General features: G+C 33.1%; 2 protein-coding genes across 2 annotated transcripts; one reads left to right on the top strand and one right to left on the bottom strand.

The window, feature by feature from the left end:
* The first annotated feature begins 2,406 nt into the window (after nt 1-2,406).
* Nucleotides 2,407-7,587, top strand: LOC118030703 (uncharacterized). The gene is made up of 3 exons (XM_035034919.2): nt 2,407-3,505; nt 6,456-6,624; nt 6,976-7,587. The coding sequence occupies exons 1-3, from the start codon at nt 2,705-2,707 to the stop codon at nt 7,440-7,442; spliced, it is 1,437 nt and encodes a 478-aa protein (XP_034890810.1). The 5' UTR covers nt 2,407-2,704; the 3' UTR covers nt 7,443-7,587.
* A 1,387-nt stretch (nt 7,588-8,974) lies between these two features.
* On the bottom strand, nt 8,975-10,200 carry LOC118030705 (auxin-responsive protein SAUR15). The gene has a single exon (XM_035034920.2). The coding sequence runs from the start codon at nt 9,994-9,996 to the stop codon at nt 9,622-9,624; it is 375 nt and encodes a 124-aa protein (XP_034890811.1). The 5' UTR covers nt 9,997-10,200; the 3' UTR covers nt 8,975-9,621.
* Between the last annotated feature and the right edge of the window lie 3,177 nt (nt 10,201-13,377).

Raw genomic sequence — 13,377 nt, forward strand, 5'->3', positions numbered from 1 at the left:
AATTAGGTAATGTTTGATAGCATTCCATGTGAGATTAGATAAAACTTGCTATACGGGACAACTCCATGTGAAATTAATTATCGAAACACTTGTTCTTTATAAATCGTGCATGCAAGTTGACTATAACTATTATCTATATATTTCATGCTTATTGTAATATTTACTTAATATCAACCTTTCGATCTATTCTTAACTCCACATTTCACTTCTACATTGTTTGAAGCTTTTTTATGATTTATTTAGCAGTTTTTTTGAGAATATATATATATAAAGAATTGAATATTAATTCTGTACAAATAAACAAGTTATATTTAAATTGTACAGTGCAAATTAACATATGCAAATTCTTTAAGCATCACTAATTATTCTATATTTCAGACCAACAATTTAGCTTTAAGTAGTTCGTTGGCTAGTAGGTAATTGAATGGAAAAACATAAGCACTCTCAAAATCCATGTTAAACGTACACAAACAAACTTTCCATGTTAAATCTTCAGAGAGAGTAATTAAGTATGGGTATCATAAGTTATATGATTAGACTTTGATAAAATAAAAAAAATTTGAGAGATGTAGATATTTAATTTCATAAATATAAAACATTTATTCAGTTATATTTACTGAATTTATTTATTAAAATTAATTTTTTTAAATCAAACGATAATTAAAATAGACACACATATAAAATTTATTGAATAAAATAAAAATATCATAAAAAACTACACATATTAAAAATATTATCTAAAAATAAATATTTTTTATTTTTAAAAATAAAGTTCATCTATATAAAACATAAAAATAAAATTCATAGATTAATCAAAATAATATATTTAAAAACTAAAAAATATATATATTTTTAAAAAATATCTATTAAAAAAAACCAAATAAGCAAAATAAAAAATTCATAAAGGAGGGATATTAATAAGAAAATCTCATTTTTTTTCTTCTAAGAATATGAAAGTAATTTCACTGCAGTGAGTAGCAATGAGTTGTAAATTGAGCCAGGTGCATTGTGATTTCCATGCACTTTTTAGAGTTCTTGTTAATGCCTTAGTTTTACAGCTTTACACTAAATTTATTCGGTATTATGGTTATTTTTTAAATAATTTTTTTGTATTAAAATATATATTAATAATATATTTTTTTTAAAAAATTATTTTTAATATTAGTATATCAAAATAATTTTAAAACATTAAAAATATATTAATTTAAAATTAATAAAAAAATAAAATAAAATTTAATTTTTTTTTAAATAATTTTAAAACACAAAAACAAATAACACTGCCACCTAAATTACTGCTTCCGGCGAGGATTTTATCACTCTGCTACTCTGAACACACATGGAATGAAAGGAGGAGAGAAACTGTGGGAAACGGCCAACAAAATCTACACGGCATTTGCGAGCTGCAAGAACTGCAACAGGCACTTCTTAGACATGGCTGATCTCAACTTCCTTATGTGCAAGGCTATTGATAATCCTGGATTGACACCATCATCTTCTCTAAGAACAGCCTTATTAGCAGTGTTTGAAGAACCAGTGATAGATGATTATGGTGGCTTGCAAGAAGAAGTAGGAGTCGAGGACTACATGGGCTGTGCCTCTTCTCATGGTATAGGACCTTCAATTGCAATTCTTGACACAGTCAGAGATGGACGGCCGGATTGCGTCTGTGTGTATCCATCACCACTGCATTAAAGGGAGCAAATGCAGGAGTTCATTGACAACATGAAGAGTGTTCCTGTGGAGGGCTGCAACTCCATTTAGAAATTAATAAAATATTTAAATAAGCTGCAAAAAGGACATGTATCTTTTTTTTTTTTTTTATTGGATTCGAGGAAACCCCATCCCCCCGAAAAGCGCATTTTGTGGGGTCCAGGTGAGTGAGTAAAATCCCAGCTGTCCCAAATTTTTATAAAAAATACATGTCTTGACTCGAATTCGAGACCTGCTGTACAGATCTCAAACCGGTGAAAACCTTAAACAATTATGAACTTTTCAAAGTTTTAATAGGCTAAAAAGTGTAGAAGGTTGGGCCTGGGTCTAATTTGATGATGAATGCTTTGAACTTGTAAGATCATAGGGCTTGTATGTGCTTAAATCAATCACCTCACAGTTTCAAACACGTTCATAATCTCGCGTATATAAAGCTTTGAATCCAAAATCACCTTGATCCTGTTGAGGCTGCATTTTGTGTCCCTAAGCCAGTCGGTATAGTTCCTTTCATGGAAATTAAAAACAGCACTGCATCTCTCGGAAGTGTTGAGAGAACAGTTGTTTTTTTAAAGGGTTTTATATTTAAAATATAAAATAATATTTTTTATTTTTTAAAAAATATTTTAATATTAATAAAGTAAAACAATTTAAAAAAATTAATTTCAAATAAACACACAAAATGAGATCAAGTACAGAAAAGGAAATATCAATCCAAAGCTTCACGAAACCCGGGGGATTAGGTTTCCTATCTCTTTCCTGACAGATGAAGGGGGCACAATACAAATCACATGTACAATAATAACACAACCCTAATAATGTTCTTCGGACATTTGTGGACTTTGCTCTGGCCCGTCCGTCAAACAATCACACGTTTTATCTCTGCACACTCAATTTCTCTCAGGCTTTTTAGCTAAGCCAAGGAAGAGGCTTCTCCGATTTGCCATTTCTTCCTCCCTGTCTAAGACCAAAACCCAGCAGTCTCCGCTAATTCAACATGCCTGACCATGGCCAAGACCAATTGGACCCGAACCCACAAGCACCAGAGCCCAAGGCTCGACCAGTTGGCGGCACTGAGTACAGTTGGTGCAGAGCAGTCCCTCTTGGCACGGGCATCACGGTCTTAGCTCTCCTCTCATCAAAACAACCCGATCTCCATCTTCTTCAAACTACCCTCGACAAACTACAAAACTCCCGTCCTCTGCTCCGTACTAAGCTCCGTTTCAATTCCACCACCAACACCTTCTCCTTTATCACTCCACCCGCTCCTCACGTACAAATCCAACCGTTCGATCTTTCATCGACGGCTGACATAATCTCCAACAGCGACCAAAACATAGACCCTTACCAGATAATTTTAGAGCACGAACTGAACAAGAATTCGTGGTCAGCATTTCTTGACCAATTATCAGACGCAGAAACCAACGTGTTTTTTATTACTCTTTACACGTTGAGTGAAAACCGTTGGGCGTTGGTCCTCCGGCTGCACACGTCAACATGCGACCGTGCGGCGGCGGCAGGGTTGTTGAGAGAACTGTTGGTTCTGATGGGTGGGGAAAATCAAGGAGGGATAGCCAAGGAATATGAGAATGAAGCGGAGGTTAGTTTGGGAATTGAAGACTATATCCCGAGTGGGAAGGGTAACAAGCCCTTCTGGGCGCGTGGAATAGACATGCTTGGATATTCTTTGAATTCGTTTAGGACGTCCAATCTGGATTTTGTAGATGCTGATTCTCCCAGAGGCTCTCAAGTGGTGAGGCTTCAAATGAACTCCGATGATACCCAAAAGCTTCTTGATGTAAGTGGCCGCTTTGTCTTCACGTTATTACATTTATCTGCCCATGATTGTTTGTTTGTGATGCTTTCATATAATATATATTTCACTCAAATGTTTGAATCCTTTTTTTTATATTATTTGAATTTGACTGAAAATAAATTTGATTAAATGTGATGTACTCCATCTAGGAAATAGGAATAGAATCTTTTAAAAAACAAATATCACAACGAAAACCTTTATTACAAAAATAATTTTTTTTTCTAAAATTCTATTCTTAAAATAGGGATTATAATTGCTTCCATTGATTAAATATTAGTAGGCTGTCCAAATGCAATAAATCCATTTTTTTATTTTTATTAAAACTATAAGGTTATATTTGTTTTTATAATGTGCTTTTAAAAACTTTTGATTTTTTAATTAAATTATTTTTTAAAAAAAATTTGATAGGTATTAAAAATAAATTTTAAAAAATAAAAAAAAATTATTTTAATATATTTATAAATAAAAAATATCTCTTCACTCATATCAAATATTTTAATTGTCAATTTTTTTGTAATATTTTTTTTAGAAATGTGTTAAAATAATATTTTTTATTTTTAAAATTTATTTTTATATTAATATTAAAATAAAAAAAATTATTTCAAAATAAAAAACAATTGTTTTTCACCAATACTGTCAAATCCTTATATATATATACTGCTTTTAATAAAGTGGGCCCAGTTAGTCGTAGAAATTAGACAAAGTGATCTGTGGAGGCCCTCTCGCATTCAAGGCAACAGAGAGTGCCTCGTGTCTCTAAGCTTAAGTTCTCAACTTGAAAAGGATGTATGGACAGGACTCAGCCTTAAGGCAGCCCTGACGTAATATCGTTGTGCAATATTATCTGATTATATTTGTTGATATTAAAAATAATTTTTTAAAAATAAAAAAATATTATTTTAATATATTTTTAAATAAAAATATTTTAAAAAGTTCCAACCATACTTTCGAATACCCTGCATTATGCATGGCACATCTATCCGAGTCCTAGGTTGCACCTTCATTGGCTGCTAAAAATGAATGGCAGTAAGGCATAATCGATATCATTGTCCTCTGATCTGTCTTTGTTTGGGGAGCTACTACATGAAATTGGTTTAGTTGTTTGCCTTTAGATGCAATTTGTGGCAGGGGTGCGACTGTGTGGTTGGTTAGAAACAAAAAACTGAACTGAACCGCCATCATTTGGTTTGGTAACTTGATTTTCATTAGTTTTTCTTCAAAAAATCATAAAAAATAAAAATTATAAATCAAGAAACATTTGCATTTATTCTTACAAGCCCCCAATTCAGGTTTCTAACCCGGATTTTATCCTATCCTCAAATTAGATTTTAAAATTATGATGGTGGTTATTTTTATCTCTAAGTGTTTTAAATAAACAATTTTGGAATTGAAAGTTTTTTAAGGAATAAAATATAATAAATATGATCTCTTGAGACATCTTTTTTCTACCTCTTGTTTTTAAAATACAAAAATTCACTCCAAAATTATCTAGAAATAAATTTATTTTTATCTTTTTTCTTTAACTAAATATATTTTTGTTCTTTTAAATTGACCCTTATCAAGATGGCTATTTAAATAAGATTGGGTATTCTCAACGACCACCTCGGATTGGTCACCAAATTTTCTTCTGTTTTTTTTTAACCGCACCCTCATTTCTTGTAATTGCAATTTCTATTCAATAAAATTCATTCAATTCAGTTCGTTCAATAAAGAATTTACAATTTCTATAACTCAATTCCACAATTACAGATTCAAGACTGTTACATTGCTTGAGTCAAGAACATATTGAAACTTAATAGAGATATAGCTAGAACTTCCTTAAGCATCTGCATTGGAATGGACTCTCCGCTTTTCTTTGGCATGCATGTGGCATCCTTATTCCTTTAGGTCTTCTAATTTAAAGCCTGGCCCTCAGAGAGTGTATGATGCTGGCTTAGGTCAAATGAGAAAACGTTCAATGTTATTTGGAAGGAGAACTGCTATTGGGAAATTAGTCTAATGATTTGATGGAAATTTAATGTGATTTATTTCTTAACAAGGAAGCCTGTTAGGGGTCCCTTGCCTGGATAAAACCGTTTTGTCTTATTAACTACCCCTAATCTATTCCAAGATATTGTCTTGTGGCTTTGGTTCTGTCTCTTCCAAAGACAGACAGTTGCTGTGGAGTCTGAAGGACATTATTCTGCATCTTCTGCAGACAAGCTATTGAATTTAGAGACCACTTGTCTTATGATTGTTATCTTTCCTGAAGGATTTGGAGGCTCATTTTAACACCATGTTTGGTTCTTACACATGTTGATTCTTAGAATGATCAGTTCCAGCAACTTATTTCTACATTGAAGAGGAAAACAATTCAAGTGTTTAATTCTAAGTTAGCATGGGCAGATCAAGTCAAGTATGGTTAGTTGGTATGGAATGATGAATCCATAACCATCTTTCTCATACTGAGAAGCATTTTCAAAGGGAGAACTATTTTTGCTGCAAGATTAAGACTGTATAGCCTTGGATGTAAAATAATGCTGAAAGCATATACTTCTGTAATAAATTGGAAATACCCGACAGTCACAGCCATCTTTAAGAATAGAGGTGAACGCCATCAAATTTTATAGTGTTCTGTTTTTGTTGGCAGCTAGCAACCCAATTTGTTTTGTATACTTTCTTTAGATGGAATAAAGTTTTCTTCTCCATCCAAAGGCAATGTGGTTTTCGTAGTCCTTCAATTCTTGGGAACGATTTAAATAAACGATTCTGGACATAAGCTAGACAGTTTAGATGTGATAGATCTAGTCTTGTATTGGTGATGCATATCAGCTCTTGAAATGGAAAAAGGCCTAACCACTCTTAAATCACCTAAGGCAGAGCTGCAAGCTAGTACCAAAGCTTTAGAAGTTACCCTCTCGTGACCACTGGAATTATGACTCTTATTTTACAGGGTTGCATGTCAAGAGGGATTAAACTTAGTGGAGCCTTGGCTGCTGCTGGTTTAATTGCAGCACAATCCACTAAAGACCTTCCTGATCATCAGATGGAGAAGTATGCTGTTGTAACCCTCATCGACTGCCGCTCCATTCTTGACCCAGTTCTCAGCAGTGATCATATCGGTATGCATTGTATATTATCCACACACTTTATAAGCCATTTTTACCTTCAGTAATGTCGTTTGCACATAGGATTTCTTTAAATATGTGAACAGATTTTTAATTCAATTGGCCAGCCAGTGCCTCATATTTTCAGGTATATATACTGGGAAATAAGAGGGTCCATTCGTTGTGTGTGTTTAATGGCTGTTGCAATGTTTTCCTCGTTCAAAAAGTTAGAACTAGTTTTGTATGATTCAAGTTCTCCTTGACCAGAGATTGGTAGTGCGAATTTGAATATGCAAGCAAGGGACAATAATTTTTTGATGACAGTATAAGATTTTTGCCCTGACGCCAGTAACCTGATTATTTCAGGATTTTATCACTCTGCCATTTTAAATACACATGACGTAAGTGGAGGTGTAATGCTATGGGATCTAGCAAAAAGGTGCTACATGGCCTATACGAATGCAAAGAACAATAACAAGCATTTCACAGACATGGGTGACCTGAACTTCCTCATGTGCAAGGCAATCGAAAATCCAGGTTTAACTCCATCATCATCGATGAGGACTGCCTTCATTTCAGTGTTCGAGGACCCTGTCATTGACGATACTAATGAAATGCATGTAAAAGTGGGAGTCGAGGATTATGTGGGGTGCTCTTCAGTTCATGGTGTGGGCCCTTCCGTGGCCATATTTGACACCATAAGAGATGGACGGTTGGATTGTGCATGTGTGTATCCATCACCATTGCATTCAAGGGATCAAATACAGAAGTTGATTGATGATATGAAGAGAATTCTTGTTGATGGTTGTGGCAGTGTGGAGAGTGAGAGCTAGATTTTCTCTGTCAGAGTCTTATTGGAGATGAACTAGTGCTGTTTACTTTATGCCATCATTTTCTCTATGGAGCAGACCATTTCATTGCCCAGAACAACCATGTAATGAAGTGTTTGAAATGAGAAACTGCTTATTAATGCATCAATCATGGATTTACTTGGCAACTAAAATTATGATAGCATTAATACAGGCCAGGTCTGGCAAGTAACTGAACGGACTACTTGAGTTTTTAGGCCTAAGGCTTTGCTACTGTTTGTTTCTATATTTTAAAAGTATTTTTAAAAAAATTTAAATTTTTTTTAATTTTTTGTATTAATTTTAAATTAATATATTTTTACTGTTTTCAAATTATTTTGATATGCTGATATTAAAAATAATTTTTTAAAATTAAAAAAAATATTATCAAAATATTATTAGGAAAAGCAATGTATAAACACCTGGCTGCTCATATTGAGTTTGTTCAATTAATTCAAGCTGCACATAGACTCACTGACTGCGAATGATTTCTCACGAGGTGAACAATCCATCTCCAGCTTTAGCTGCCCAAAGTTAAAATGGCATTCTCTTCGACTGTTATAAACCGGTTTTTGAGACAAGATTTTCCATGAACTTGAATACATAGATACTCCAAATGGATCGATGTTGAGATTTTCTTAAACATGCTTTTGTTCAAAGTTATTTATTATGTTCAAAAATCTTTTTTAAAAAATTTTATATCTTTTTATTTTTTTTCAAATTAATTTTTTTATATTATTATATCGTTTTGATGTATTTATGTTAAAAATATTATTAAAAAAAATATTATTAAAAAACACTTTGAAAAAAACTGTTATTTTATTTTCAGACTCATTTTTAATCCAATTGGACATCAACATATTGATTTTGGACCATCATTAGATTTCATAATTAACTGGTTAATCCATAGATGAATCCGATCATATGCTTTTGGCATCTCCTAAAACATTCGTGCCTTTGATTAAGCAGCCAGCACAGAACCGTGCGGCATCTGCTTGAACTGCTTTCGTCTTGCTTGTCCAGTCTTGGATCGATTAACTACTATATTCACAATAAACAGAACAGTCCAATGTTCGACAGTTATACTGATTATTAGTTGCTGGAATTCATTAAAAAAAACCATGCGTACGTTCCCTAGTTTTGAATCGGTGTTTAGTGGAGTTAATGTACTTAATTCGGAGACTTGTTTTATGCATAAACTTGGTATCGATCCTTGTCATTTTGTTCATGACCAAGAGATTCAATATTTTACCAAACACTCGTAATTTAGAAGAAATACTCCCTTAATTTCTACAATATATATACCAAGTTACAATGAAGAACATGTTGCCTTTCATCTTTCCTTCATCAAATAAACTACATATTTATATGCTCGAGGATTAGGTGATAAGTGGCATATATTCTCCTTTATCACTATGGATTGTATCTAAAAAGAGGTATTTGTAAGATATTTTTTTTTCTCGAATATATTAGTTCGGATATAGATTATTCATTTAAGATGTGATTGCAGAGGTACGTTTAATTCAAAAACACCCTTGATCATTAAGATAGAAACAAAAATCTATATGTTTTTAGCTGCTCTACAGCTAGCTGATAGCAGTAGTTTTTTATGAGATCAATTGAGATAGTCTGAGAAGCATCAGCAGTCCTCATGTACAATGCAGATCTGCCATTAATATTGGCTTCGAAGAAGAGATAGAAAAACCAGAAATCAAAGGGGAGAATAGAAAGGCATCGAGGGGGTTAATTTATGGAGATTAACAGGCAGCAAAGATCACATCACCTGGCTCTTCTTCCTATCCTGCTTTAAGTGTTTAGCAGTAGATGCAACTTTGCAACGGAAGCAATATCTTTGTGCAACTGGCTAGCTGCTACGTTGAGTCAACATCCAGAAACTCAAGAACAAGAGTTTAGATTTTTTCATCCATAAATCTTACAGCTGTTACTTCATTACCACGCTAGAAACTCAGAATATTTTGTGATTCATTTATCACGATCAAAATTAGCCCAGCCATGTCGGTAGAGCTGTGTAGAATCCACGACAAGTAACTTCTCTATTCTATTACATCAAGGAATTAATGGCGTACAAGCTCAAACCCAGAGCTTATAGGTACCTGATATAGTCAACAAACACTTAATTTCTACTCTCTTTTTATCTTCTCATCTATAGAAACTCCTCAACCAAATTTCCAAAGTCAAACCTTCCGTTACAACATTCAACAGCATTGAGAACCTCTTGAAATGTGGAGACGTTGCATGGAACCACAAGCCTATTCCTTTGCTCGAAACCAAACTCGTTATATGACTTCTCCAGCAACATTTTGAAGAGTGGATGGGAGAGACAGCTTGTTGGCACCACAAACCTTTCCCTGTCCTCCCCTACATATATAGCAAAAAAACCTGTTGGGGTTGTGACCACATCATCAAAACTATGATCCCTTAGCAAGCATTCATGCTGTGATTGCTTGCACTCGTTTCTACTGATATCCTTCACCTTCTTGGCAAGTTTCTTGAAAGAAACGATCTTTTTGCCCAACATTTTCTCTTTCCAGCCCTGCTATTCTTGATCTGCAAGGAAGAAAAGGAAAGGAGAGAGATTGGAGAAGATAAGAGATTGTATGAGAGGTATAGGAGAAGTGGTCTATGGCTATTGCCTAGGGAGAAGGGGTTGGTGGTGGGGAAGAATTTGTATTGTAGCTGGAGGGGAATGTCTCAAGAATCGGCCATCTTTTCCATTTTTAACTTTCAATTATTGACAATCTATGATTACAGGTTCTGTCTTTTAAAAGAAGTGTCTCGTTCATTTTGACTTGTCAACAGTAGTTCAGAGTCTTCGACCAGTTAAAAACCTCGAGTACTTTGATTGAACATGAATGATGGAATTCCACAAAGTTTTCAAAATGGAATGAAGCCTTTTCAAATTGTGGTTATTTTTTATTTAAAAATATATTAAAATAACATATATTTTATTTTTAAAAAATTATTTTTAACATCAATATATTAAAATAATTTAAAATTATCAAAAAAATATTAATTTAAAATAAAATAATTTAAAATTTTTAATTTTTAAAAAAAAACTAGACGAAATTATTACATGTATCTTGTCGGTCATCTCTTTCTGGCCCATCGTTTACCACGAAAATAATGCAAGACCCGCCAGAAAGAATGATTATATATACATATATAAATAAATTAAATATTACTTAGTGGTGTATTTTCAAGCAACAAATTGCTTGGAAATCATTTTTGTGTTTGAACTGAACCTTATGCCAACCACACTGATTAATTTTTTTTTTAGTGATTAACAACGTGATTAACATGTACCAACCATCTCTACCTTGGAAAAAGAAAATTCAACCACTCCTGTCTTGTCTACCACCCTTCATGAAGTGGAAGTCTTGACTCAGCCTCTGGAGAGTAAACTAAACCCTTGGATGCTTGCAAATTATTCCATGCACCATGTCCTGATAAGACCTAGCCAGTCGAAGAACACCATTCTTTACCAGGGAGGGTGCAGGCAGTTACTGATTAATAACCAGTAGTTAATTCTGTTAAAAATCTAGAGATCATCTGGGTCCTGTTGTTGCTGTTGTTTCAAGTGACTTGAAACCATGTAGGCCTCAACTTGCACGAACTAGACAAGCCGGAGGGGGGGGGGTCCGGCGGCAGTTGATGGTGGTGGGTGGCATGAAGTGGATAAGTGTGTGTGTGTGTGTATAAAATTGGTTGTTAGTTGTTTAATAAGCTACATTACAGCTCTGATAAGCTTTCCTTCACTTGAAATGGAATAAAATAGTAAAATATCAAATCATATTTTGGGGACAACGTGAGAGTGGGAGAGGGGGTAGGCTTGTGAATGGGGACGTGTAGAGAGAGGAGGAGGCCGGCTTTGGCCGTGTCTAGTGGTGGAAGATTCAAAGAGTTGGCGTGGTTGACATGGGAGATTCCTCCATCGGCAACAAGACAAAACAGGCCTCGTGCCTTCGTAGACTAGAGTGGGCCGGGCTGGTGCTTTGATGGGATTGCTGAATGGGACAATTAGAAGAAGTTGACTCCGAGAAATCAGTACAATGCTTTTTTATGGGGCTTGGCCCAGCTGTACCTCAGTGGCTCCATCAAGGCAATATTGTCAAATGTCAATGTCAACTCAGAAGGTCCTGTTTTTTTCTTTTTTTTCCATCACAGTTTGCTTCTCTATTTTTCTTCGATTCTAACAAATGCGCTTGGGGTTTAAATAAAGATAAATATAAATTACAAAAATAAAGCAGACTTGATGAGCAAGAGAAGAATACAAACACAAAAAAAAAAAAAAAAAAAAACTTAATTCATGACTGGTGATAATTGACTGCAATTATTTTGGCAACATAGGGTGATTGTAGTGAGGCTCAATGTTTCACCGTACATACAGACTCAAAATATTATGAATTATTATAGTATAATAATTTTTTGTTATTTTTAAGTATTAAATCATTAAACTAGCTATTAGGAAGAGGAAATATGGTTTTTTATCAAGTTTTTTTCATGGTTATTGTACTGTTGTTAAAATCAAGTCCACTTATCTAGAACTAGATCTTGGTACTAGTCCATAACGATCAAAATCAACTCATGAGCCTATTAATAAAGCAAATTCAATGAAGCAATAATTGGCACCATAAAAAAACAGCCATAAACTAGAGAGTCTTGATCAATTTGAGTAATTGAAATAACTGAAATTGGGTTGTTCGATCAAATAAAAAAAATCCAATGGAATTCACAACTATCTCAATGTTTTTTTTTTATTAATAAAAAATAAATTAGTTTCTTACAACTTTAAAAGTCCAATGAAAAGACTAAATTAATCTTAAGAGTGAGATTTTAAAAGATGCCATCCAAGAGCTTCTTTGTATTTTTAATATTAGGTTTTTAGTTATGATCAAGTTGACTGATGGACACGCTCATCACAAAGCAGAGGCCTTCACCGTTTTTGAATGGTGGTAAGGCACGAATCAATGGAAGATTGACGATATGGCTTTGATGAATTATTTTTTATTCTCTCTTTGCCTTGGGTTTCACATTTATCCTTCAAAAAATTAAATGTGTCAATGTTAATATGTAATTATATCAATTTTTATTTTTATTTTTTTAATTGCTATTTGTTTTGCTTTTAATCCGTTAATTTTGTTCAATTGGTCCTTCAACATTTAATTTGCTTGTAATTGAGTTTCATATTTTTTTCTTTATAAAGTTGTCTCGTTCTCGTTTAATTTTTGTTTTATTATTAAATAAAATTATCGAGATGTTTTAAGAATATTTAGAGGGTATCTTTTCATAATATTAATAAGCATTTCTCTTTTATTATTATTATTATTATTCATCGTCTTTTTTTTTCCCAAGTGTGTGTGTATTTATCATTATTGGCTTTTTTTATGGTTATATTATTAAATTAACCAAATTTATTGAGTTCATTCAATTCAATGACTTGAGCCCCATATTTTTATTGATTCTTTAATAATATCATCATTATCTAAGTTTTTTTTTTTTTTTTTTTGAAAAAAATAATTTAGTTTGTAGCGGAGCATAACCACTTATCTAGAGTGATATAAAATATATTATATTATATAAAAACACTAAAAAGTGTAGATTTTTCATTGTGCACGTACCACTGTTTATCATCTCATATTTTATTACTGATTTGCTGCTCAAAATTTATAAATATCTTTTTTTAATCTATAATCAATAATAAATAATATATAAATATTAAAAATTCTAACCCGTGGATACCTACCCGCAGCACGGAGCATTACCCTATATATACAAACTCTTCTCGTTTCAAATCATTCGCATTTTCTCTAGTCACACAGTTATATTTATATATAAGCCCTTTAAATAGGTTTAGATTGACATGAACAAATAGTTTACATGTTGCTTTGATAAATAAAAA

This window comes from Populus alba, chromosome 6 (assembly GCF_005239225.2).
Source record: "Populus alba chromosome 6, ASM523922v2, whole genome shotgun sequence".
In the NCBI taxonomy this organism is placed as follows: domain Eukaryota; kingdom Viridiplantae; phylum Streptophyta; class Magnoliopsida; order Malpighiales; family Salicaceae; genus Populus; species Populus alba.

Bases quoted from the DNA above. Each gene is read 5' to 3' on its own strand.
- LOC118030705 (XM_035034920.2), bottom strand. From the start codon at position 9,996: ATGTTGGGCAAAAAGATCGTTTCTTTCAAGAAACTTGCCAAGAAGGTG.
- LOC118030703 (XM_035034919.2), top strand. From the start codon at position 2,705: ATGCCTGACCATGGCCAAGACCAATTGGACCCGAACCCACAAGCACCA. The intron at 3,506-6,455 runs GTAAGTGGCCGC...CTTATTTTACAG, and splicing joins ATACCCAAAAGCTTCTTGAT to GGTTGCATGTCAAGAGGGAT. The intron at 6,625-6,975 runs GTATGCATTGTA...TGATTATTTCAG, and splicing joins TCTCAGCAGTGATCATATCG to GATTTTATCACTCTGCCATT.